The sequence below is a fragment of the Psittacula echo genome, assembly GCF_963264785.1.
Source record: "Psittacula echo genome assembly, chromosome: 5".
Taxonomy (NCBI): domain Eukaryota; kingdom Metazoa; phylum Chordata; class Aves; order Psittaciformes; family Psittacidae; genus Psittacula; species Psittacula echo.
In genome coordinates, this window is record NC_137739.1 from 48,414,943 (window position 1) to 48,442,377 (window position 27,435).

General features: G+C 40.3%; 2 protein-coding genes across 10 annotated transcripts in view; one reads left to right on the forward strand and one right to left on the reverse strand.

The window, feature by feature from the left end:
• The window catches only part of STRN3 (striatin 3), a 64,362-nt gene extending 58,629 nt beyond the window's left edge, over positions 1 to 5,733 (reverse strand). For 8 of the 9 annotated variants that reach the window (XM_080619832.1, XM_080619839.1, XM_080619836.1 and 5 more), the window contains exon 1: positions 5,140 to 5,733. In XM_080619832.1, the coding sequence (XP_080475958.1) occupies positions 5,140 to 5,454 (315 nt within the window). In that variant the 5' untranslated portion in view covers positions 5,455 to 5,733. Of the gene's footprint in view, positions 1 to 4,487 lie in introns of all 9 variants that reach the window. The other variant, XM_080619837.1, reaches the window with a different exon arrangement.
• On the forward strand, positions 4,889 to 26,996 carry AP4S1 (adaptor related protein complex 4 subunit sigma 1). The gene is made up of 8 exons (XM_080619840.1): positions 4,889 to 4,970; positions 10,173 to 10,299; positions 11,291 to 11,617; positions 12,858 to 13,059; positions 14,621 to 14,707; positions 15,632 to 15,700; positions 18,840 to 18,851; positions 26,433 to 26,996. The coding sequence occupies exons 4-8, from the start codon at positions 12,922 to 12,924 to the stop codon at positions 26,559 to 26,561; spliced, it is 435 nt and encodes a 144-aa protein (XP_080475966.1). The 5' UTR covers positions 4,889 to 4,970; positions 10,173 to 10,299; positions 11,291 to 11,617; positions 12,858 to 12,921; the 3' UTR covers positions 26,562 to 26,996.
• Positions 26,997 to 27,435: the final 439 nt, after the last annotated feature.

Here is a 27,435-nt window from a genome sequence, read left to right on the forward strand (position 1 = left end):
TCAATGAACGAAGCATGTGGTTAAAATACACTGTGTATTTCACCACTGCAGCATCTGCATTTCCTGCCTGTAACCTTTGCATTTTCTATCACAATTAATGCCCCTGATACCAATCAGGGTTTGTTATTTAGGCAAAACCGTATCAAAACAGTACTAAGTGTATTTTCAAACCATCAAACCAAAGCACTTCAAAGCTACCTCACTGGTCATTACAATGTAGGAATGGCTATGTCTGGCCAGACCAACAGACCACCAACCTCAGTATGCCACTCCTATACCACAGGCAAACAGGCAGCTCCATGGGAATAGCATAAACCGAGAAGAATAAACCTCAGAAAACATTCCAAATTTCAAAAAAACCCCTTGTAAATCAAGTGTCCTGAGCCACAGTATCTCTGACTTTGGACACTCCCGGGCATTTTGTTTCACTGAACTCATCCAAACACTTTTTGACTCAGGAACATTTTAGCATCTATAATAGCCCCCTCCACAAAATTCCACTAATTCCCAAAAAGCCACCTTTTTTTTTTAAATACTTAATTTCACTTCATGCTTTGCAGCTACTCACTGAGACACACCAATTCTTTCCTTAAACTAGTGACCATTCTACAACTCTCATAACCGATTTCACTTCCAGCCTAGCATGAAAACAAATCATTTGTTTGTCAAAAGCAAGGTGAAGTCTGTGCTACCAGAAGAATTAACTGTTCCTTCAACTTTTAAGAAACATACCCTGCATTGTCTCTCCTGTCAAACTTGCAAAGTAAACCAAGCTACATATAGCCAAATATGTCAACAATTGATTCTTGTTACACTTTATAAATGATGAAGCTTTGAAAAATGCTGGAACACTGCACAAGTGTATCTACACTGAACATGGTCTCATCTAGCTCATGTTATTAACATATTTCATATGTTTACATATTTACAGTTACATGTAAGGTACCTAATTTAGATAATCACCTCAAATCTGGAAGATTACCAGGAAGATATACTTTCTATTTAAGAATATCCCATTGGGATGTAATTCTGCAATACTTAAGAGGTTCCCAAAGTTCATAAAATTACTTTAATGAGCTGCTCTCCACCCCAAAAAGAATAAGAAAAAAAGGCATGCAAGTAATTTAGTTTTTTAAACACTTATATAAAGAACACAAAACGTTAAGTAACAAAATGCTCTTGCAATATCACTGAATAGTTGGAATAAAGAGCATTTGTAAAATTAGATAAATAAGAACATCAGTTGCATGTCACTAAAGCCATCATTTTATATGATCATTGAATCACAGAATAGGTAGGGTTGGAAAGGACCTTATGATCATGTATTTACCACCTGTTAATGCTGTTTATGCTGAAATTTAATATATTTTCTTTTGAGTATTTGTTTCTTAATTATTCCTCTTATTCATTAAAACATTTGGAAGTAGCATCTACTGTTAATTCTCTCTGCACATTCTTGTGTGATTTTGAAGTATCTTAAAGAGTACTCAATCATATTTTATTCTGGTTCAGAAAACGTGAGTAAACTGCAGAACTGAGACCTTTACTCCAGCTTAGTATCATTAGCCTGCAAGCCCCATAAGCAAGTGGAATTCTATTCACTTCCCCCTCAAAAAAAGGTTGTTCGATGATATTCCTTTTTGACACAACTTTATCTTCCTTCTCTGAGTTTCTGTAGTGCATCTCCACAGTGTTTTCCCATTCACGTTTCTTTTTCTTTTAGTAGACTACAGAGCAACTTACCTGCTAAAGGAAACAATTATTTCTAACAAATACATATCATCCAGCAATACGGGCTTGCTGTAACTCCTCTAAAGTGCATACAAGCCTTAGAAATCTAACTGAATTTATCACAGTATAACAGCTACTGACACCAAGGTCATTACATTGACAGATCAAAGTTACAGTTAAAATTACACAATATTGTTACAGTGAAAATCATTCTTTTAGCTCACAGTATAGGGAACAGACCCAGACTATTACTTCAAGCGATCAACACACTATGCAAGGCCAGACTATTTCCTTTCAACACAGCAGTGAGTAAATGCTAAGAAAAGTTACTGTGGCTGCCAGTATTAAAAGTGAAAGATAAAAAAGTGTACTATAGTTCAAGTACCGCTCTCCTAATATTTGACATTTCTATACTTCATATTGATTTGCAGACAGATTTGGCAAATAGTTATGTTGCTCCACTTGTGCACACAGACAGAACAGCCATACACCTCAAGAGTTAGAAAAGATAGTGTAAAATGATCAACAGTTAAGATTCAAAGTCTGATGTGACAGACTTAAGTCTACTAGTGCTTCTTCAGATCCAAAGGGTTGAGACCCTTTGTCAATTTGGCGGTAGTATAAACCCCAAGATAATCAAGTAACATGTACTTTATTTATAAAAATGTGCCCTATAGACAGGGAGAATGATAGAACAAGTTCATCACAAGCTCCAAGAAAGAATGAACTGCTACTGCAGATCAGCTCCCCTTGCACCATCACCCCATACGCAAAAAGCGCTCTTACTAGGGGTGAGCAACTCTTCCAGTCACTTGAACTAGACTGGGGGGAAAAAAGAGGAGAGGCATGAAGGGAATCAGGATTCCCATTAATTTCATCATTAATTTCATTTTCAGGACAGGCAAACAGAATCACACATATTGTTAAGTCATTTGGGATTCCACATACTTTCTATAAAACACTGCTTGCAAAGTTATCAAGTTAACCTAGAAAAAACCTGTAACTGCCAGCATTGAGAAACAATGTTTAGAATTTGCTGTCCTGTTAAAAGAAGGAAGAAATTACCTGCATGAGGAGAGCTGCACCTAAAAGAAACCAATCCTATACTTCCATATTAATTAGCTACTGTCAAGCTATAGAATTTGCTTTTTTTTCCCCTTCAACCAAGGAGGCCTCATATCATGACAAAACTTACACTTGTACATAGTAGCACTGTCAGCAGTTTCAGTGGACAAAACCGTTGTTTGAGGCCCAAACTATTAATGCTTTATAAGTCAAAAAATATACTGGGACTTTACAACTCAAGTTGTAGAAGAAAAAAAAAAAAAAAAAAACAACAAAAAACCAAACCAACCAACCAACCCTGACCATCGGCCTGGTAAGTATCTCTTCCAAAAATACTCTTAACATATTCCTGTATCAGTCTTCACCACTGCACAGGTTGACATTTAAAATCCAAATGTAATGCTCTCCCCCTTTCTCACCCTGGGCTTCCAAAGTTATAAAAACCATCACCCTCATGCATATGTACTGTGCAGTGATTATGTTGTCATGACCTGATGCACACATGAGGCAGAGTGAATCAACACATACATACCCAGGGTCAGAATGACTACAGCACCTTCAGAAATAATCAACTGAAACAGCATGGCCATGAATAACAGCAGTTACAAACAAAAGCAGCAGACTTGGCAAGAACACATCACAGGGTGTCTAGAGGCCACATGAGTTCACAGCAGCACTTTTTTCAGTCAGCTAGAGCTTTCCAAGTCTCCCAACTGAGCTTTACATTTGAATACAGAATGCAGCACTTCATTTTAAAGCAACAAGCCTATATATAAACCAAATCTTTCAAGATTTTTTTTTTGCTAATGAATGACACTAAACTAACATAAACATAGTGCTAGAGAAAACACGAAAAATAGTCAATTGTTCTCTCCTAAAAATGTTCACCTAACTGATTTCAAAAACAGCCATTCCACAAGACTTAAAATAAGACAGCCTGTGAGGGGAAATAGTGAAACATCTTCATCTTATTTCCTTTATTTTTTTTCAATTCTCTCTTAATTATAGTTGTAACAAAAATAGTGCAGATTACATGCTTATAATAGAGCTGAGAAGTTCTGAAAGAATTGCCCAGGCTCAGGTACAGTTTTTGGTTCTGAAATCAGACAGTAAATACCCCACAAACGCTGGCTGCTGCTGCAGCATGCTACTAAAAACTCTAATTACAGTGCAATTTGATGGAATGTCACTTCAAGACAGTAAACATTCACTCAGTACAAAAATCGCCAAAAATTCTTTGGAAGCAATTACATTTGTTAACTGTCACTGTTACATTTCTGTCCTTCCAATAATGACTCCTATATGGATACCTCACACTCAGTGGATTTTGCAATGTATACATATACCTGTAATAGTCTATGTATTGCTTTATTTTTATGTACAAATGTAATTAGTAGAGACATCCTTCCTATTACTGAAAGTAAACGTTAATGGCAAGAGAGCTATACTGGAACTCCAACATCTACTCTCTACCCTGAAAAGTTATTCAATTTTTGTTTCTGATATGAGGTTTGTACTTTTATGTATATTAAAGTGAACATGCTGAAGACCCATCAACTCCGCACAACTCTTCAGCTGTTGTTCCTCCCATTCTTTGAAACCTCCAAAGAAACGAGACAGAAAGCAAGCGAGCACACGCTTCACCTGTCTCAAACTGGAGTGCCTGGCCAAGTCCCTTCCTTGCGATTTACCTTAACACCCTTTCCTCGTCCTCTCCCTGCTCTGGAGGCAGGCAGTCCTGCCTCTTGGCAGCTCTCTCTTCTCCCCCAAAGCAACTACTCGCTGAGCTTCGAGGAGGCGCCAGTCCTCCCAGACCCGGCGGCTCTTGCTCCCCATAACCCGCTCCCAGGGCTGCGGAGGCAGCAGGCCCGGAGAGCCCCGGAGTCATTGTGCCGAGGGAGACAATCGCAGCTGTCAGGGCACAGCCCGCCGTGCCGCGGGCGGGCAGGGAAGAGGGCCAGCAGTCCAGCGCCGCAGCAGCGCCCGCCCGTCCTTCCGCGGCCGTCTTTCGGTCCCTAAAACACGCGGAGCAGAGGCTGCCTCCAGAGCCAGGAGCCCAGGCGGGCGCCATGCTAAAAACCAAAATGGCTGCCCCAGGGAAAGAAACCCAGCTCAGGCCGTCAGGGGCTGCGCCTTCGCCTGCCCCGCCGCTTCGCTCGCCGGACGTCGCCCAGGTATCGTCTCCAAGCCACAGCAACCGGCTCTGCCTCAGAGGCCCAACATGCTCCGCTCGCCCGCGCAGCTTTGCTCCTGCACCCCGAGCGCGGCCCAGTCCCCAGAGCCCACCGAGCCGGTCCCGGCCTGCGCTTCGCTCCGCACGGAGCCCGCCCTCGCTCCCCGTACCTGAAGCTCGGCCCGCTCCACCTCCCAGTGCGCCCTCTCCATCTCGAAGCGAGCCCACTCGTGCTGGATGTAGTGCAGGATCCCCGGAATGGTGTAGTGCTGGGGCCGGGACAGCTCGGCGGGGCCCGCCGCCTCCTGGCCAGCCGGGGCCGCGGGGCCCTGGGGCTGCTGCTGTGGCCCTCCTCCGGCTCCGGGCCCCATGCAGCTCCCACCCGACTGCAGGTTCATGTTCCCACCCGTCTGCGGCGGTGGCTGCTGCGGTCTCGGGGCGGCCGCCATCCCACCACCTCCTCCTGCTCCAGGGTGCTCGTCCATTGTCTGTGGGGAGCCCTCCTCCTCGTCCCGCGGCGGAGGCCTGGAACAGGGGCCAGGGAGGGGGTGAGCGGAGCTGGCTGGGGCGGGGAGGAGGGGGGCGGGCCGGGCGCGGGGAGGGGGAACTGCGCCGAGCAGTATCCGGGTGTCAGAGCAGCGCCGAACCGCCGCCAGCCGCCATTACAGCCGCCGCGCCGTCGGCCCACCCACCCGCGGCCGGGCGGGGAGGGGGAGCGACGCCGCGCATGCTGGGAAATCGCTCCCCTCGGCCGCCGGCCTCCTCCTCCGGGACGGGCAAGCGGTGGAGTGCGCATGCGCGGGAGGGGAGGTGAGCGATGTGCGCTGGGGGCGGGGGACCTGGCGAGGGCCTGTAGCATCTCCCGGGGCTGGGGGGAGGCACAGCACCGTTCAGGGGGCAGCCGCCCCTGCCACGGGATGTAGCGGCAGCAGCCGTAAGGAGGGGAAGGCCCCAGACCCCGGTGCGTCAGTCAGTGCCGAGGCTGGAGGGCCTGGGTCCGGCCGCCGTGGGGCAGCGCGGCCTGGCGGCTTCCGTCCGCTCTGGAGCGAGAGACGGAAGTAGTGGTGTTATGCTGGGGTGGCGGAGGTTAGGTTCGCCGGCGCCTGGGGAGCGTCAGACGCTCTCGAGAAGGCCCCGGGAATGGCCCGATCCGGGGTCTGGGCGTGTGCGTGCTGCTCGGTCCGGCGTGCAGGCGGCACAGCGGGGATTGAACGCTGAAGCCTCTCAAACTCAGCGCGGTTTATGGTGCACTGAAGTTGCCCCGCAGAGAGGTGGTTTTAGAATGGAGTTCTTAAATTTATGGCACGTCTCTGAAAGTTGACACGAGTGGTCATCTTCATGATATCTCAGTGATAAGGCATGTGTGTAATGCGTTCTCTCCTTGAGCAGGGGAAGTGCACAGTGTTGGCTATCCAAAAGTCTTCCACATGAGGAAAGGTTTGCCAGAAAATTAGTGGTTTATTTTTGCCTTTATCAGCTTCACATGTGATGACAATGCTGTGTTTGAAGCACAGCTTGGATAGAGTGAAATTGCCTCAGTTGCAAAATGATTCTCTGAAATGCAATATTTACAGATTATCATCACAATCTATTTGAAATTAACTGAACTGTAGGTCACCCACTGTAAGTCAGATAGGAGTCTGGCGTTGCCTCTCTTCAAAATATTTACATGCTGTACTCATTCAGTAAAAAATTGGATAGTTTCCTAAACAGGGCTCATGCTTGGCAGAGCTGGAATTGTGTTAATTACTGAAAAAATAAATACTGCTTGTCTCAGTACTGGCATTTCCTTTCTGTACTAATCTCTCCTCAGGTGCATATTGACATTTCAGTTGGTTTGTTCAGTCCTTCCTTTTTTGCCCATTAAATCATTTCCTAATAAAATTTCATCCTGCAGTCTTCCTGATTCCATGCAGATTAGCCCATCTAAAACCAAAGCCTTTCCACCTCAGCTGATTTTTTCATTGTCTACTGACAATATCAAATCATTACTAAAAGTTAAGACATATAACTAGTTTAGCCTTTTGTTTAGCCCCAATCTCATGGGACATTCCTCATTCCTGAGTATATGGGAGTTACTGCAATTTAATTCCGTTTCTATATTCAGCCAGTATTTTGACAACTAGTGGCAAAGGAAAACTTTTTTACTCCTTCCTTCCTCCCTGACTTCCCTGGATTAATAAGGTTTCTTTTTTAGAATCCCTGATCCTGAAGTTGAACACAGTACTTTATTTTAAAGTCACATAGACATACTTGTTTCATCTTTGGATGAATTATAATGTGCACAATAGTAAGATCTAGAATACAAAAATTACTGATAAATATTATTAACACTGCATGTGGTTTTTGTTAAAGCCTTGCCCGTGGTCAGAACAAAAGTAGGAAGAGCAAGGGTTTAGACTATGTGAGTGGTGTTTGTTTGCTCCGTATTTCTGTACAATAAATTCATAGCCGGGAAGCTCTGTAGGCAGATCTGTATCTCAGAAGTGTGCGTTCCCATACTGTCGTCTACTCGTGCCTCTACTGTTTAGCAATTTTTTTATTCTCATTAATGCTTTCATTCCAGTTTAACCGTTTGTTCTACACTTAGTACACACATAAAGTGCATTTAGACCTATGCATCCAGAAACCCAACTTATTTAGAGTTGGACAGTGCAGTAAATTTTTCACTTATAGTTCTACCTAGCATTTATTTTTTATTTTTCTTTTTTTCTGGTGAAGCAGTTCTGTAAAAACTGTAGTGTACTTTTGTGTTTGCTAGATCTGGTCTCTTACCTACATTTTAGCTGAGAAGCCATAGAACGTTGTAAAACATTGTTACAGCGCAATAACTAAAATGTTTTTAAACCTCTGGACATTGACTAGAGTTGTTTTAGCTTGAGAAACAAATCTAATTTGAATGATAACTGTACTGCAAGAAGTCCGTAACTGAGGTTGTGTTTCTTTTTTTGTAATTTATGCATCCAAGTACGTATTAATATTGCAGAAATCTGTGACAAAATAAATTAATGGTGATGGCTTGTATCTACTGAAGGAATAATTAAAATTATGTTTTAAGTATGTTTTCTATTACTGCATGTCAAATCTGCTGGGTTGGCCATGTTGGACACTTAAGATCTTTTTATCTGCAAAACAGGTATTGCAGGCTTTGCCTCTTTAAGAGATCTCAACAGTGTCTAAAAAGAGCACTTTGAGAGGTGTGACTCAAAAACAGGGATAACCTACTTTGAGGTGTCTGTTGCGGTTATGCAGCCTGCAGAGCTGGCATGGCCTGGAAGCAGTCCCTGAACCGTCATGGTTTCTGTTTTGATAATTTGAAGTAAACCAGGCAGGTCTCAGGTTGTCTTGAAATACAAAGCTAGAGTTAACCTATACACACAGTGAGGACAAGCCTGATTGGGGCAGTAAAATCAAAAAGCATCTGTGTCTTTATGAGCTGGGTCCTTAGTCTTCTGCGTATGTGCTGGTTTAGAAGGAGTTAAAAGTCATTGTATTCTAAGTCATCAATGACTACATACTCCATTAGTCTACCAGCATGAGTCACACAAGCCAATTGTGATACCAGTTTTCACTTAGATATTTATCTGTGAGAGATACTTTAATGAGGGTGAGATCTAACACAGTGTAATAGTGCATATTAAAATAACAGCACTTAAACTGCATGTTGTTTGTGTGAATGCCAGATCATCCTTACAGGAGAAAAATTTTGTGAAGGAAATAAGAGAGTGCTACTCTGTCACTCTGGAAGGTAATTTCTCTTGAAGGAAGGTTTGCAGTTTCAAGACTTTTTACATCTTCTTCAAGTGATGCCTTCTGAGATTTTTGCTTCTAGGGAGTCTGTAGGTGTTTTATAGATTTGGTATGCTCAAAGCATATACTGTAAGCTATTCTGAACAGAATTTCTAATGCATGGCTGACTCTGACAGAGAGAGCTGGACTTGACAGTCCATGAGGATCTCAATAGTTCCTTCCAGTCTTCCGTTCCTGAGTGCATTTGTGATGCAGATAGCTGTCCAGTGACCTGGAATGGGACAGCCTATTCATTTCTGACAAACAGCCTTCAGATAGTAATGTGTTTTCGTTACTAAAATGAGCAAAATAATGGCAGAGATATGAAAGGCTTGCGTCTTGTCACCCGTTCCCTTGAACCATTTGATTGTGTATGCGTAAAAGCATCATAATGTGTATGTACGTCAATACACATGTGTGCATGAGAATGCACAGAAAGCACATAAGAGTCATATCAAAAGAAATGGAGCTATCTTTGTAAGCAGAGTACTGATTATTTGTCATAAAAGGTAGCTTCTCAAATACATAGAACTCGATGCAGCCTTCCAATATCTGAAGAGGACCTACAAGGATGCCAGAGAGGGACTCTTCATCAGGGATTGTAGCTGTAGGACAAGGGGTAATGAGTTCATACTTAAACTTAACAGGTTAGATATAAGGAAGAAGTTCTTTATCGTAAGGCTGGTAAGGCACTGGAACAGGCAGCCCAAAGAAGTGTTGAATGCTCCATTCCTGGCAGTGTTCAAAGCCAGGTTGGACAGAGCCTTGGGCAACATGGTCTAGTGTGAGGCGTCCCTGCCCATGGCAGGGGGGTTGGAACTCGAAGGTCCTTTCCAACCCTAACTATTCTATGATTCTAAGGAATGGGAGTTTCTCCACCCATCAACATGCCAGATTTGCTTTTTGTGTGTTTATTATACTTTACAAGTTTCTTTACAGCTCACATGTGCAAAACTAATTTTAACATGTTGTCTGTATCTGAAAGCCAGGATGAAAGGAGAAGAAGAAATAAACTTTATTTGTTAGAAACAAAACTCAGTAATTTCCTTTTTCCTTTTTTCTTTTCTAAATTGTGCAAGCAAATGTTTTTATTTCTACAAGGTTTTTTTTTTTTTTTCAGAATTATTTTATTTTAAAGTACTTTATTTTAAAGTAAATAAAAAACCCTTAAGATATTTTTAACACTGGTGTTATTCTCAAAGTCAGATTTCACAGCTGTGCTTGCATGCTTTTTGTAAATGAAAATAAAAATTATTTGTACGTATAAATTCATTCCAGGGTTTTGCACAAAACTCTGTGCTTGTGTTGACTCTTATATGAGCAAGATTTCTGTCTAAAACTCTGGAGGCTATTTTGAGGGCTGGTGGGAAAATACAGAAATGACCAGTGATACTAGTGGACCTCTTTCCTACAGCTGTTAATCACCTCTTCTAATACTGTGACTGATGACTGCCTCAGAGATTACAGATAACGCATTGGAGTACTACTGTGGTTCTACTCTCATTACAACATGATTCATCTTTTTTTTGTATCTATTCTAGGTAAGAGCATTTGTGAGGTTTCGAAAGAAAAAATCTGATCTAAAGTATTTTCATATGTAAAACAATCCAAGCCACTCATAAGAATACACAAAGATTCAATAGTCATAACATCAGAAAGGGGTTAAACATGTAGAAGGATTAGCTTAATAAAGGAGTAAATAGTTAATAAAGGGGACAGTCCTGCAGTAGCATCCATATGTATCAATTCTTCATATATTTTTTGCTGTTATATATTGCTTATCAGTAGCTCAAAGTACAGGAGCTCTGTCAGTGCTCCTGGGGTAGTTTTACTGTCACACTCTGAGGTCTCACATGAATATCTGCAGAGATGTTACACCTCAGATTTTACTCTTCAAGGATGGATTTCCGCGACTTCCTGATTTCTGAGAACAGGGCTTACACTCCTCAGTACCATTTCTGACTGAATTATTAAAATAGCTTGGAAACAACTTGTTCAAAATAGAGGACTATTAATTCACACTCCAGCAGTACCAAACATAAAGAGAAAGGATAAAGCTAAGAAAAATTGAAAGGTGACTATGTTGCTGTCATTATCTGCTTAGCTTGGACAGACATGTTTTGCAGTTGTTATGAACAGCTTGTGTAGTTTTTGGTCTCCCATGTCTGAGCTTGCTATTTCTTTCATTAAAACAAGAGGCAATGTTTCTTAGTTTTTTCCTTTTTCAGACCACAACCCTTTTTAAAGTAGTTTTAAAGCTTCAGGTTTCTTTTGCTAATGAGGCCCTTGGTTGAGTGCCTCGTTCTAAGCTGGAAGGAGTCATTCACTTTTATTCTTACTTAGACGGTTTGTATCAAAAAATTACTAAGTCATGTGGCTGTTTTACCTTTCTCTGTGCCTCAGAATATTAAGATATGTCTTCCTATTGCAACTGTAACTTGGGGCAGCAATACAAAATAGAATGGAGGGGGGAAAGAACCACATATTAAATACAGAGAAAATTATATAGGAGGTACTCTTCCATTTACTCAGATGTCAACCTAAGCTGCCATCCAACAATGAAGATCCTATCCTAAATTTCCATCTGGGGCCTTTTTTGTCTTCATTACCTGGTTCACTCTTTATTGGAGACCAACTTGCGCTGGTTCAGAAGCCTGGGGTGCAGTGGACCGGCCATGTGCTGCAGCAGTGCTGGCCAGCATCCATGACTCTTCTGTCAGAGCAACAAAAGTGTGCTCCTGTTCTGGATGTGAAGAGACTTCGTCATGCCTGATGGAGATGAGAAACCTCTGAGACTGTCACAATTCCAAGCAGTTTCTCTCATCCTGAGGATTGATCCTGGAATTCTATTCACCACAGGTGTCACTTACTTATGAATTTTCAGTATCAAGTCTAATTAGTGAAGATACATTTGGTATAGAAATCTAAACTTCTTTGTATATGGATGTAGCACCCATGAATAGCATATAACCAGTTTGTTCAAGTTGCTAGTAACATGAGGCAGCGTCTGTACAGCTTGCATTGTATAAAATATCAGCATATGTTTAAATGTCTGTGAGATTGCTGCTTCAGAGACCTATTTTGGGGTTTTTATTTTCTCCACTTTTGTTTTCTGCTTCAAGATACGCTGTTTTTACATGAAGAGGTGCACTGGGCTGTTCTGAGGATTCCTGATATGTTTTTTTCAGTTTAGACTTTCTCACAGGAGCTGTGAGACACTTAGGAGAGAATATTTGCGTCAGGCAAGGAGCGTCTTCAGAACTGTAATAAACAGCTTTTGTGGTACTTACTGTATTTCCAACGCATAAACCTCAAGAGCATTTGGCCCAATAAATCTGTGATCCACATAGGGAGACAGATGGAAAACATTACAGTGACTGTTTCTGGCATTAAAGAAAATAATCCAGAACTATTTAAAAAAATTACGTCTGCAGCTTACCTTTTTTTGCATGCTTTTCAGAACATGAAAGATATCAGTTGTTCAGCAAGAAGATTCTGATACATGCTGTGCTCTTTTTAATAGCCTTTCTCATTGTACATTGCATGTGACATTTATATTCTATAACTATTTCAGTGGCATTGTGTGGATTAGTAATTACTTTGAGTGAGATGAAGCTGGTTTAAGTAATTAACTTGAACAGGTTTCTCCTTAGCTATCAAAGACCCACACTTAGTCTTCATAAAGTGCAGAATCTACCTTTCACTTCAGTGTGGGAAATTAGATGAGGGAAAACAGGTTTCAGCAGCTCCTGATCCAGCTCAAGGTACGTGCTTATAGTGCTGATACCTGAATGTTAAGAAGGCTGTCACTCTGCATTAAAGAAATGGTCATGTGTTGTGGCCCATGCATTTCCCTTTGTCTTCTCTCCCTTAACTCTGACGTCAGGATAGTATGAATGAAATAGTTAAATACAAATCAGAGGAAAAAAATGGAATTTTACTGCTGGGATGCATGAAAAAGAGTAGATATATTTTTTCCTACATACTATGTTTTGGCAATAAACTCAGTCTTAAATATATGCGGGTCTAGGCTTGCTAGTTTTTAGGAAGTCTTTTATAACTCCTATGTTAACTCCTATTTTTTCTTTTTTCCTCACAGAAATACTCTCCTTGATTCCCACACCCCACATTCAGATCTCCTGCTGAGATCAACAAAAACAGAAATGATAAAATTTTTTCTTATGGTAAACAAACAAGGTCAAACAAGACTTTCTAGGTATTACGAGCATGTAGAAATTAAGAAACGGACAATGCTGGAAGCTGAAGTAATCAAAAACTGTCTCTCCCGTTCAAAGGATCAGGTACATTTTGTCGTTCTTCCCCTAGCTGTTCTTTTTATTAGCTAGGTTGAAAAAGACCTTTAGGATAATCAAGTCCACCCATTGCTCCAGGACTGCCAAGTCCACCACTAGACCAGGTCACTAAGGGCCTCATCTGCATGGTTTTACATCTCACCTTTTTCATGTCAATAATTCTGAAAATACATCAGTTTCCTTTCCAAGTCATTATTTCATTTGTACCCATGAAGAAAAAGATTGTATTTCTGCATTATGGGTTCAGTCAGTTGAACTGTTATTCTGCACTGAATAAATATGTTTTCCTGAGGCTTACAGAGATTTTGGAATTTTGTGTATCACTGGCATGAAAGTTCCTCCTTTTGTTTGAAGAAGCTCAGAAATCCAGTAAGAATTTATTTTATCCTTTTGCTGCTTGTCTGGTAGAGATCAATAGAGAGCTATTGCTGCTGCTTTTCTGGAAGGTAGTAAGGATACTACTGACAGCTCTAAGTTTAAACAAAAAAGTTATGAGTGAGTATGAAAATACTATCTGAAGCGGGGGGGGGGTGTGTTGAAACACAGACTTTTAGGCCTGTATTAGGCATTTTTATTTAAAAGAAGTGTTCAAAATTTCTGAAAAAAAAAAAAAAAAAAAAAAAAAAAAAAAAAAAAAAAAAAAAGGAAAACCCAGAAGTTGGAAGATTTCTTACATAAAAGTTGAGATTTTCATGGCTCAGTTGAGCCATCAGCTCTTTAAGAAAAGTAACAAACTTCATGAACTGTTAAAGGCACAACACATTGACTTGCATTGGAGGAGAAATCTGTAACTTGGATTGTGAGTGAACATTTTTTGTTTGTGTTCTGAAGGCAGCTTCCTTGTTTTTTGTTCATGACATGTCTTTGAACAGTGTGAACTTCATTGTAGAAAGCCTGAGAAAAAAGTAGCAGTTCCTATGAAGTACTTTAGTTCACAGACTTAACAGTGGCTAAAGAAATGAACCTCTTCTGCACTGCTCTTGCATCTCCAAACTGAAACTTCACCAAAGGAACTAACGGCACGCTGTCATTTCAAGGGCTGAGCAAAATGATACTGAAAAAATGTAGGAGGCATCTTGTACAGCAGCGTGTAACAGCACCATCTGCTGGCCTCTCTCCCACTGTGAAAGACATGTTAATTTCCCTCCTTGGGTCTGGAAGTCTTCATACTCCTAATTTGTATATAAAAATATTGACCATTTTTTAAACATGAAAATTACCTTCAGGTTGTCTCTTTTGGAAGTGCTTCCAAATGAAAGTTTAGGGGAAGGATCAACAGCCTTTTAACCCCAAAACAAGTCATTTCAACTCTGTTCCAGTTTTTCCATTTAAAATACGGTAGCGTGTTTTCTGCCAACAGATGAAATGTTTTGTGTAATAGATGCCGTAAGAAATTTCTTTCAAGTCAAAATTCAGTGGTGGATCTTGAGAAATCCGTTGTTCTCTGTGGGCCTTATGAAAGCACAGGCTCTTTGAGCACTCTGTGCTTAATACTATTTGTATGCTTAAGTAGCAGCTATTATATTTTACTTGTTTTGTTTCTGCCTAGTGCTCTTTCATTGAGTATAAGGACTTCAAGCTGGTATACCGACAGTATGCAGCCCTTTTTGTAGTCGTTGGAATCGACCACACAGAGGTAAGAAATTACATACCCTCTGGAAATGAGAGCTTACAGTGATTGTTATGGTCAAGAGCTCAAGTCTGCTTCTAGTATGGAATTTTGCAATAGGAATTAGAGAATTTGAAGGAGTCATTGCAAAAAGAAAAAAAAAAAACTGAAAAAAAGAAGGAGGTATAAAAAAATGTGGTATGTTGGACTTTAGTCTGTAGCAGCAGCCTGAACTGGTATCATGAGACAGTCCTTCTGAGCCTTATGCTGATTCTGCTTTCTAAATTTATTTGATTAAACATAAAATTATGTGGGGTAGTGTTTCTCAACAAATGTTACTATTACAGCCCAGCCAGATCACCTGTCTTATTTATGGTGATTTCCCAACTACCCACTGTTTTTAACCTCCTTGGCCAAAGAAAATCCATGCTGTCAGCTAGAAAGATGCCAATTGATTGTATTTAAAAATAAAAATAAGGTATCTGAAAAATGACAAGTGCTGTTATTTCATACATTCAGGCTGAGCCTGCAAGGCTTTAGTGTTTACATTGATTCCTGGTAATCAGAAATTAATTCAAAGCTTGCTAGTGAAGACCTTATCAGGGTGGTGTGGAAGGTAGCTGCTGACTACCACAGTGTCTTCAAGTCAGAGTTTTAATGCTGTGCAATGTGGGGAAAATTCTTTTGGCTTTGCTACAGAAATGGCCCACCTCTGCTACTGCAGCATACCCTGGCTCTGTGCTGCAGCTGGCCAGTGTGATCTCCACTGCGTAACCACATGGTTACTTCATCCTCATCCCATGGTGGCCTGAGCTTGTGCACTTTATTGTAGTAGGCTTTACTATATTTTCTAGTTGCTTTTCATGCAGCACTAACTGAAATAACACAAAGAATATGGTTACCTTTTCTAGCTATTCATTTGCTATTGACTTGTTTTTAATTTAATTTCAGAATGAGATGGCAATATATGAACTAATTCATAATTTTGTGGAAGTTCTGGACAAATACTTCAGCAGAGTGGTGAGCTGAATCTATTACAAAATAATTCTTCTCTTTCAAAGCTGGTCTAGTGTGAGTTGTCTCTGCCTATAGTAAGGGGTTGGAACTAAACGATCTTTGAAGTCCCTTCCAACCCAAACCATTCTATGAATATGTAATTTCAGGGAATAAACTGAAAAAGAATTTATATTTTTTCCATATATGTTTAGAATTTTGAATACTTTAGCATGAGCATTACCACCAAACAAAACCCCAAAACGCGCGCACACACACACACACACACACAAAAGCAGTATTAGTTGGTTCTTCAGAAAAGTAAAGATGGGTTATAAAGCATCAATCAAAGAATACCAGAAATATTTCTGTTAGAAAAGCATGATCTTATATGCTTATATTCAGGGGTTTCTTTGGCTTACCTACTCTTAAATTAGCCACTGGCATTTTGTACATTTTAAAGAAATAAGGAAGTTTTTCTTTACAGCTCTTTTTTGCAATTCAGAGCATTATATTCCCTGAATGAACTTCATTTATGATAAAGATGGTGTAAGCATTAAGCAGGGAGCTGACATCACTCTCAGTGAACAAGATCAGAGGGATGGAGCACATAAAACCTCAGAAACCAGTCTGTACTTGTGCTCTCCATGTTGTTGTCATGCAACAGTGGATACCAGATAAAACAGCTATTATATAGATAGTCATTTCAGTGAGGATTCAACATCAGACATGGCTCCAGTTAAAATGACAGTGCTCCTTTTGGTGGGAGATACTTTTTGTTAGCTTGTCTTTACAAAGGTTGAAAATGCAGCATTACAATCCTGCTACTCAGTATGGGGTTTGTAATAATTTTGCTATAAACAGATTTGCCTGAAGTCACACTTTGGCACAATTTTAGTGCAATTGCAGCACAAAATCTGTGCTGGAATATGTTGGATACCCACCTCGTGCTCTGTAACTGGTTTCCCAGTCCTAGTACTGCAGCGGATGTGGCAGAGCCCCCTGTAAGGAATTCAAGGACATGCTTGAAAAAGTCATCTGCACCCTTCACTGTTTAGATGCCTGGCAAGTGTTTTAGGCTGTTATCTATCTCTACTAATGTCACACCAGCCTGTTGAAACTGATGGTACTAACTATATCACTTTCTGACTGTACTAAGTTCAGAATTTACCTCTTAATTGTTTTGATGGCAGTCCCAACCTAACCAGTGATAACCAGGAATGGAATTTGATTCCCGACAGCACAGGAATGAACAATAAAATTTAGTCACATCTTGTTTATCTAATTGAGCCAGTTGTTGCCAACCATTTGACAAGTTTTATTTTCCTCACTTGGGGCAGAGCAAAAATAGATGTATTTCTTATGAATGTAGTGTATATAATTCCTTGATCTCATATATAACCCAACCACTGATTAGAAATTTGCTGAATTCATCACACCAGAGCTTTTTGTACTGTCCATCTCATTTCAGGTTTGAAACTAGGGGAACTGAAAAGGGGGATGGTTAAAGAAATCTCATGCCATTCTGTGGTTCTATTTTTAATAGCATATAACACGATAAATGGCAGAGCACTGATGAGGAGGGCTATAATTCTAGCTGGGGTTTCTGGCAGAAACCACAGAGCAGGAAAGTATAAGTCTGTAGTCTCATGAATTAATGTTTAGGATTTGCAGAATTTTAGCAGAATCCCAAATTATGATGATGACAGAGACAGAACTCTGGGAAAGGAAAGAACATCTGTCTTGCTCTAGGAGGACATTTTGTCATCTATTATTTTTAGGCTTGTGAGCCTTAAACATTCTCACATACTCTATTTTTATCTAATGGAGTTTACAGAGCTTGAATTCAGATATCAGAACAAACATTAACAGAATTAGGGGGAAAGCTTTCAAAGTTGCCTGTGAGATGGCATTCTGAGTCCTCTTCACTTTTATTATGGCTACCCAGGGAAAACTCTGCATACTGTTCAGAATACATGTTCCAATGTTTTCAATTACTTTTTAAAGCTGAGTAAACTTAAACTGATCAGGCTCTTAAAATACAGTTTTTGTGATGCACGAAGGATTTCCAATTGAGGAACGGCGGAATCGCTCAGCAGAGGCCTGTAGACTACAACTAGTCCAGTTTAAAGCATCTTTAGACCATAGAAGTAGTAGCAATTTTACCAGTGGGAACTTGGCCTAAAAACAGGGTTAGACTGTGAATTGAAACCATGTTAGCAAACTAAATTCCCCTGGCAGCAGATAGATTCCCTCTTTCAGCAGAGACTGAGGCAGCTCCACCCCAACTGTGCAAGATCTTAACTGCTGAGGCTGTGATTAATTGTTTCTAAATTTAGACGTTTAACCGAGGCACTTAAGTTAGAAGTTTGGTCATCTTAAACTCCCATGACCACTAGGCAGGAGACAGATGAGTATCTCGAGAAAGTGAGTCATGCCTCAAGAGTGCCGAGTCAACTGTTGAAGATACCCATCTCTTGTGTTGACTGCAGAGAGACCACAAGGGCTTCTCACTCAGACATTTTGGTTAAAGGAATAAAAATACTTGGGGTAAATCCAGGCCAAGACTAGAAGGGAAATGGTGACTACATGAAGAATTATATTGCTGGCCCTGGAGAGCAGTTAGAAGTACTAAGGGTCCAAAGCTTGGAGTTGCCTTTCCTCTCCCAGTATATCCAGCCACAACTACCACAGCCATATGTGTATACAGTGTCTAGATTTTACTGTGGAAATGATCTGCAGCAACATTTTAAGCTGTGTTTTTATATAAATTGCGAACTTGGCATTAACATCCCTTTTTTGCAGAAAGAAGAGAAAATAGAGGGCTGGAGGTAGCATGATTAGCATTGCTGGTTTTCCATCACTTATTCAGATGGCACTGTGTCTATTCAAATTGTTACCTGTGAGTGACCTCCATGGTTTTTTAAGTAAAAATTTCAGAACATTAGCTTTCGTTACGGAGGCAGGTAATGCATCAAAGGGAAAGCAATGTTGCAGGAAAAGGCATGTAATTATACAGTCCAGAACTGAAATCTGAATTACCCTAAAGTTTTGTGTCATTAGCAGATAAAGAAAGGCTTCAAAATAAAGGGATGCATAATGTTTAATGCCTATGAGATGAAAGATCAAGCTATAAGTAATGATCGTCTCACTCTTTTCCTTGCAGAGTGAATTAGATGTATCCTTTTCAACATCAGAAATCCATTTGTCTATCTGTTTTTGGTGTATGTTCCAGTTCATACTCTCTTCATAGCACTGGCTGTCATACAGGCAAGACAGTGCAGAGGTTTTTCAAATTTTGCACTTACAGTAAGTAGCACCATTTTGGCACCTTTCTGAAAGTATGGCTGATGTTCATGTGGGTCACTTGTTCAAATTCTAAGTCATTGAGATAAACCTGGTACCATTTAAAGTAAGACAGGGAGAGTTTGTTTAGACAGAACTAAGTACTACCTAGACATGAGAAGTTGTATTCATGGGGGAACTTTCAGGCTTACTTAATTATTACTGCAGGGTTTTACTTTTTTCCTTATGTTTACAGTAAAACAGATACTGAAATGACTGCCATAATAAGAACTGAATGTTACAGGTATGTCTTGAGCCAACTAGCAGTAGCATCATTGTAAGATCAGGTTTGTGCTTTGATCTTGCTTCATGAAAGGGTAGGTGAAATTTACTTCCTGTAAAATTGGAAAAAGAGAAAGGCCTGAGAGGAGGAAATTTAGGAACCCAGGCATTGCCACGGACACCTTTTACCTTTCCCGCCCTTCTCCTTACACAGCTGTATTTTCATATGTATGATTTGCAGGGTATTAACTAATATATATATATATAAAATGAACTGCCACCAAATACAAACCCTAAAACACAGTCCTGAACAACTAAACACAAATAGCAAGTAAATAACATACAATACTAAATTCAAAGAAAATTAAACCAGGAGAATGTAGCACAGTCTTCCAATCCCACTGCGTGCTCGCTCTACTCCAGCGATCCTTATGCCTCAGTCTGTTGTTGGTTAAATGCAGATCTACTGGTACAAAGAGTTTCAATTACACACCTGAAATACAGTTGCCACCCTGGAATCATGTAAATTACACACCTGAAATACTGTAAAGTAATTTAGAATTAGTACATATTAAGAACATAAAAAAATTCTGCAAGTTTTCTTGTAATTGTTTTACTCCTTTACTAAAAAAAATACATAATTTAATTTTTTGTAAATTTTTTAATGCTTGCTACATGCTGGAACTCTGTTACATTTACTGAGCTTATATATGTATGTGTATATATATTGTATGTATGTGTATATATACTGTCTCTATTTCCTTCTTGAAATTCACAAAATGCTGTGGTATTAATATAACACTCCTAAATTAGCTTGTATTAGAATAGAGCAATAATGACATTTCAGCATGGAGGGACTGTTTAGGTCTCTGAGAAATTACGTAACTACATTTTTGTATGCAGTTACTCTAGTTAAGGATTAGAACCATGTGTACTTGCGTGTGAGCTTTGCTGAATTAGAGACTAACCTAATGACCTATTCAGTAATTATGCATAAAAAATAGTCCCCTGTGTTACCGTATGGTATATTTTGAGTCTGCAATTGCCTGATTCTTTTTGCCTTAGACTGTTTGGAGTACTGATGATACCAAATTCTGCCCCTGGTCATCATTTTCACACTGAGAGGAATTGCTTCTAGGTATATACTAGGTTACCACCAGTAGACCATTTAATAGCTGAGAAAGGACACTGTATATCCACAGGCTTCTGCACATAGTGTTTTTCTGCACTGTTTAGAGAAGTTGCGTTATCCACTAACAGCTGCAGTGGGTGCAATATGGTGTCTGAGTGATTCCTGTAGAAGTTCATCTTCTACATGGATCTCATCTGCGTGAGGGTGTGAATATAAATATTTGGAAAACAGGAGTGTGCATTACTATCTTATTTGATAATACTGGAGATAATACTGGAAGAGCTCATGTCTGATGCATCCCTCTGACATGTATGACATGAATGATGCATGTATTTTTTCCATTCAAAAATGCATCTTTCTACATTATATGTTTCAGGAACAATTTTCAAGTTAAACATTTTACTTTATATATGTACAGAAAACCTCTTTCATTTAGGAAGAAGAGCTTTTCATGAGCTGAGAGGAGCTCAGCTTACTTACTAACCTGAAATAGCTGAAGTGAGATACTCACAACATTAAATGTAAAACAGAGTTGTAAAGATGAGGTGGATTGTCCAAGATTGTAATTATTTTTTATACAGATTGAACAGCAGCCCCTGAGGAACAATGTAAGATCTGGGCTACAAGTGTCTTAGATGTTAATGCAGTGCAAGCAATAATCCATCAATATGCCTTTCATAGTGTGTACGATAATATCCCCATCTGGGATTAAACCATTTCCTTTGCCAAATAGTCTTTTGCTAACTCTTATATTCAGTACAGAGAGTTTAGATGTAAAATATCTGATGGAGGAAGTACTGTCTGAAGGTTTGTAGCAGTGAACATCAAGTGTATTTACAGAACCTTTGTATACGGAGTATCTATCTGGGGGGAGACTGTCACCATTTCCTGTCTGCACTATTACTTTCGTGTACAGATCCATAGGAAGTTTATTTCAAAAGTAATAGTGGGTATTCTATATAGAAAGTAGTGTTTACTAACCTGAAATAAATAGTAGGAAATTACATGAAATCAAACCCCATGAAAACCAGACGATAATCATTGAAGGCTATTCACCCACGCACAGAGCAAACCCCAGTTAAATCTGAGGCTGCAACCATCACACAATCACCCCCGTGCTCTTGGCAGTGCAGCTCCTCCTATTAATGTGGGATGCCAGCTCTCATTTAGATCCAAAAACCAAAGTCACCCAGGATGCTGCATCATGTCTTGTGTCATAGCCTGAATCTGAAGTCAGCTGTCAGGAAGGGAAGGGCACCTTCTACACAAGACAGAGACTGGATCCCATCTAAATCCTGCCCACTAGGATTCATGTGTAATATTTATACTTAACGTGTGACACAGGTGTGTGTGATACTAACCAGTGCATGCACAATTGGGAAGTTATCTCTTCTGATTAACTACTAGCCAGTTAAGTAACTACTTTAACTCTAGAGTAGGCATGAGTTTTAGAGAAGCTTTTATGTGTGAACTGTAAAGGCATTTAGCCATTAAATGACGTCCACTTTCATGCTCAGAGTCACTCACATACTTAAGGGTAGCTGTGACAGAGCAACGTAACATTTCTGAAGTTGTTTGGTTTGTTTTTAAAATATTTGTAGGTAGCTCTGTGGGGCCCAGTACTTGAATGGGCAAGTACTGAAACCCCAGTCCTGGGGGTGTTGCTTCCTAGCGTGTTAACAGCACTAGATGAGCCTCACTTCTGTGTATGACATGAGTGGGTGGGATTTTCTGCAGCTCTAACACTCCAGCTTGCATAGACCTACTTTCTTGGTGTGATGATAATGAGATTGTAAAAATGCTGTAGCTCTGAGAGCTTCTAAAGAGTTTCTAACACAGGGAAGGTTGAGTTTTCTATTGCTTGAACTGGTGAAGCAAAGCTTCGGAGACACATTGTTAACTTACAGAAGAAACAGATATTTACGTTCCCCTTGTGGGCGGGAAGGGGGCAGACAGGGTTCTCTAGGACCAAGTATTTGAAGAATGTTGTCTTGATCCAAAACCCACATTGCATTCCATTGCAGCTAGCTGCTGCTCATAGGATAGATAAAAAGCTTTGATATAGGGAATGCTTCATGTTAATCAACTGTATTCTTCAGTCACTCTCAGAACACAGTGCATTTAAGTAGTAAGAAAACTGAATTAATTCCTTCTGAGAATTTATGAGCATACAGTTCAGTTTGTACTGTAAAATAAGTGGATACAATGTAAACCTATAAGGATTAGCTTAAAACCGTTCTAAAGTATCACAGAACTTGAAGGCACCACTGGTCTTCTTTATAATGTCAGCATAGCTGTTTGAGGAAGAAATGGTCAGAAAGCATCAAATGGGTTTCAGTGCCTAAAATTGTCCTGCCATTAGATAGGCTAAAAGATAATTGAAGTGAATGTTAGCAAAGATAAAGTCAGAATGTGTGACTTTAGATTAAAAAAAGAGAAGCAGCTCTAAACTTCAGTTGAAGATGAACGTCCAGGATGGAAATCAAAGTTTTGCAATGCTGTGTATGCAGTAGCAAAGTACCTGTGCTGTAATCTACAGAGCTTTTGTTTGGGCTCCTGGGTGTGTTACCTGATCACAAGGTGTTGGCCACACTTTATCATCTCTTATGCCTTGACACACCCTTAATTACTTGCCTGGAAAATCCTGAGGTATCTTAAGATGTCTCCACGGGAGGAAGGTATTTATCACATGCAAGTCCTGAATGTGCGTTTTTCTTTTCCTTCCCTGCTTAACTATCTGCCTATATAAATGTTTTGTATCACATTTACCTCCTCTTAGTATGTCCGTGCCATAAAAACTCTGTGATAGTAGAAAGTATTGTTGATATCTTTTAATAAGGGAAACTCTTAAGTTACCAAAAGCCAGCATAAAATACCAATTGTAGCAGGTGCCATTTACTTCTACCATGAGATATGCAACCACAGTGGCACAGAGTGAAATCTGTAAACCAAAGGCAGTAAGGGCTCACCTTTGCCTGGGCTGGCAACTTGTGAAGAGCATTTCGTAGCTGGGTGCTCTGAAAACTTTCATTACAGACTTTTCTCTACAGATGCAGAGATTAATACATGTGTTCTTATGCATACTTGTTTTAAAATTCATGTTAGCCTCTGCATGGATCTAGTGAAAATCCCTCAACCCTCTTCTATGGGCAGCCAGGATTCTTACTGGAAGCAGGACCTTGAGTGACAGCTCTGGGTGGAGCACACACATGGAACACAGCTTTTTCCTGTTGCCAGTTGCTCAGGCTGGTTTCCTGGCTGCTTTTCAGCTCAGCTGGGTGTGGATCCATAACTTCGAGGCTTTAAACCCTGAAATTTGGGGTTAGTTGCCAAACAAGTGACAGGTGGGGAGGATGCAAAAGATCAGAGATACACTGGGCAGGGCATTCAGATGTGAACAGTGAAGCAGTGTATGTATAAAGACTGTAGAACATAGTCATGAGAGCTGCAGGAAGGGTGGAAAAGCCAAGGTGTTCCCTGTGAAATCCAGGTGTTTGCCAAGCAGGGTAAAGGGAGGTGGGAGGGGAAATGAAAGCAGGAGCTTTGGGACCTTCCAAAGTCAAGATGGTATATGTCTCTAGAACAGTGTTAGTATCCCCATTCAAACTGCAGGTGAAGTTAGGGGTTCTGGAACGACAACTGTAAGATTAAGGGCTTACAGGCGGACAGAAGTCACACACCACTATGTCCTGTAATGGGGTAAGCCACTCTTGAAGTAAGCAGGAAGGCCCCTGCAGGGGAACTGATGTCTCATTTAACCATGCTGGGTTTGAGTAGAACAGCTGCAAGTTACTAGTGTGGGTGCAGTTTTCTTTTGGCATGGTATCAGGTCTTTAGGAGGAAAAAAAGGGAAAAAAGCAGTGCTAAGTGTGTTTTCTTAAACAAGGTGATGCAGAGAAATTGATGGGAGTGGCAAGCTGCTGCATCATCACTGATTCACTCTTACGGGTTTTAGATCTTTGGGACTCTGAAAGGAAGAGGAAGGCCTGGAGAGGCACGTGCTCTTGCTCTGCCATGGAAACTGGAGCACAGTGAATCAGTGGTAGAGTGTAAAAACTGAAATTCAGGAGGAGCTTGCTTTATCACTTGTTGAAACCTGAATGGAATGTTATCTAACTTCACTAACAGATCCTCTTGCCCTGTGTATAGAGCAGTGCCAGAAGTGAAGTAAGCAGCACCAGCAAGGCAGTTTTCCTAAAAATTCTCACAGTACTGGAATAAAGAAATACTGACTTCTCAGATGAAAATACGTGTGTAAAGATTGATTTACTTGAAACGTATGGTACAGGAAGAAATTTGTCTCAGGTCTTTAGTCTGACAAGCAAAGTAAAACTACCAGCTTTGTCTCTGGAACCACAGAAACTGTTGAAGCTTTAAGGGCAGTACTGCTCCTCGGTAGCAAAAGGCACGGAGATGCTCAGTGTTACTTCACTAGAATCTGTTTCTTGAATTCAGGCCTAAGACTCTTTGCTTTCATGAGCTCATGTTGTTGCAGTTCTAGTGGTTTAAGGTGGTGTCTCCCCACCACTTCAATTGACCACATAGGAAGAACAAATACATAGAAATATGTGGCTCCTCAGCTGTTGTCAGGTACAGCTCAGTACTGCCACCGCTTCTGTGGTTTGGCAGAGCATAGGGCAGACTGCTGTGGTGAGATCCACAGACCTTGTGGGATAGAGCAGTCCTCTTCTATGCCCAAATCACCTTCAGAAAATGAGATTGACTCTCCATCGTGCCGAACAGAGGAAAACATTGATGCCTTTAAAAACTTAGTGTTGAACGCTGCTGGTTAGAATGAAGTCTACTAACACAAATACAAGGACTAGCGCAAAACCAGGCTGCCTTCCTGAGCTCAAAACATAAGAAAAATAGGCAGAAAAGGCACTCAAGAGACTCCTAGCAAAGTTGGAAAAAAGTACTGAAAGATGTATTTCAAAGTTACTGCAAAGCATTGTGCTAACTCCACTGCAGTAGTCCTCAATACACAGGCAAGAATTAGAAGGAGCAAAATCAAGGCAAAGCTGATGTGCTGAGCACAGCAAAGAACACACTTAAAGAGCAGCAGCAGGTGGAGAGCAAGGCAGAGGAAGGATTATTCATGCCTCTGTACGCGCGCACACACACACACACGTCAGTGAGGCACAGCAGATGTACCCTCCGGCTTTTTTTGCTATGCCTGTTTCCACTGCAGGTTCTGGTGATAAGTGGCAACACAAGAGGCCTTTTTCACGAGTAACCCTTTGCAGTTGATCAGTGGCTACACAAACCATAAGGACATGCATAAGGACACCCACCAGGCAATGCTGGAGTGAGGCCTGTCGTCTGGCTTGGTTTTCTTCTTCTTTCAAGACAGATGCTGTTAGATAATGACATGTTAGACACATGATTATGGACAAATTTCATATATCACAACAGTGCAAATTCATAGTTTCAAGTTATTTTTCTTTAGGAGAATATTAGAGGTTATCATTTGGAATGCATTTAAAATAGGGACCATTCATTTACTTTAGCTGCTCTTTCTGAGATTTATTACTAGATCAGTGACTCAGCTTTACTCATTGGCATATTCCTCGTAAGCTATTTTCAAGCAGATCCAATACTCTTAGGAACTTAGGGTAGAGAAAATCAGAGAATCAAGTTTTAAGAATTTTACAATTGGTTTTGTAAGAAGAAATGCAGAATATTGGCATCTTCCCATTCCAGGTTGTTAATCTTTGGTAACATTTCTATATTAAAACAATACGTGGTACAACAGTGAAATTAACCATCTACATCTAAGTTCAAGTTCACCTTGCCTTTACTACTGTGTGGTAATCTTCCAGGCTGGGATACTGCTGGGGCTTCAGCTTCCCTACTACAAACTTTTGACATCCCTGTGGTCAGGAAAGAAGTGTCAGTTCAGCTGTTTCCTTCTCTCTATTAAAATAACCAACCAACTAAACTAGAATAAATCGAGAAATACTCATTTTTGCAAACCTTGAGTAAAGACAAAGGTGCCGAAGATTTTCTTTGCGTTATCTTCATGTTGTTCAAAATATACTTAACCTGAAATGTTTCTAGATCATGTTCAATTTGGACAGAGTGCACATCATTTTGGATGAAATGGTGCTAAATGGTTGCATTGTGGAAACAAACAGGAACAGAATTCTGGCCCCTCTGCTGGTGCTTGACAGAGTGGCAGAAAGCTAGGAAGATGCAAGACTGACTAAAGCATTCTACTAAGGACGATGAAGCCACCAAGAGCTTGCTGACAGCAGCGTTCTGATGCCATAAGGCTGACTCATGCAATATTCAAATTAGTTGGAAAATATTTCCTGTTTCTCCTATGCCCAGCATACCTAATGGAAAGACACAGCTATACATAAAGTGGAACCTTCCATTTCAGATGCAGCTTTCTTGACCCAGCAGGAGTCTTCCTGCAACAGTCAACTTTTTCAAACTGAGAATAAGGTAGTGGCAACTTACATGTGACTGTCTAAGTGTCACTGAATTACACAGCACTGTGCCAGGCCTAAGATAAGGCAGAAAATAGGAAAATATAAATTCAGAGTTTCAGTGTTTCCTTTAAGCACCAACTTCATTTATTTTTATACAAATGTAAATTATAGTTCCATAACTTTTAGGACCACTTTTGAATTAGATTAATCCTTCATCAAAAAGCTAGTTTCAGTCCCATTTCCATGTAAGTCATGGTTACAAAAGAAATGTAAATACAGAAGTCTGTGTGCATTTAGTATTTCTGTATAAGTTGTAACTGAAAGTATTTGGCAATTAAATATGGTAACTTTAATAAAAGGTAATTATAATCAAAAGTTCAAACATCTTTTATCATGTTGGCTTCATAAAGTACACAAAACCTTTTCTATTTTGGCCACCAGTGTATTTTTTCTCTTGTATATTCTATCCATGCATCACAATTAAAACTTTTACAAAAGATGAGTAAAAAAAGCTGCTGCTAGGTACCAAATCAAATTTGCCTTCAGCAGGAGGATGTAGCTACACTAACTTGTATTCACAGGTACAACATGCCACTTTACACTGTACACTGCTCTACAAGTCACTC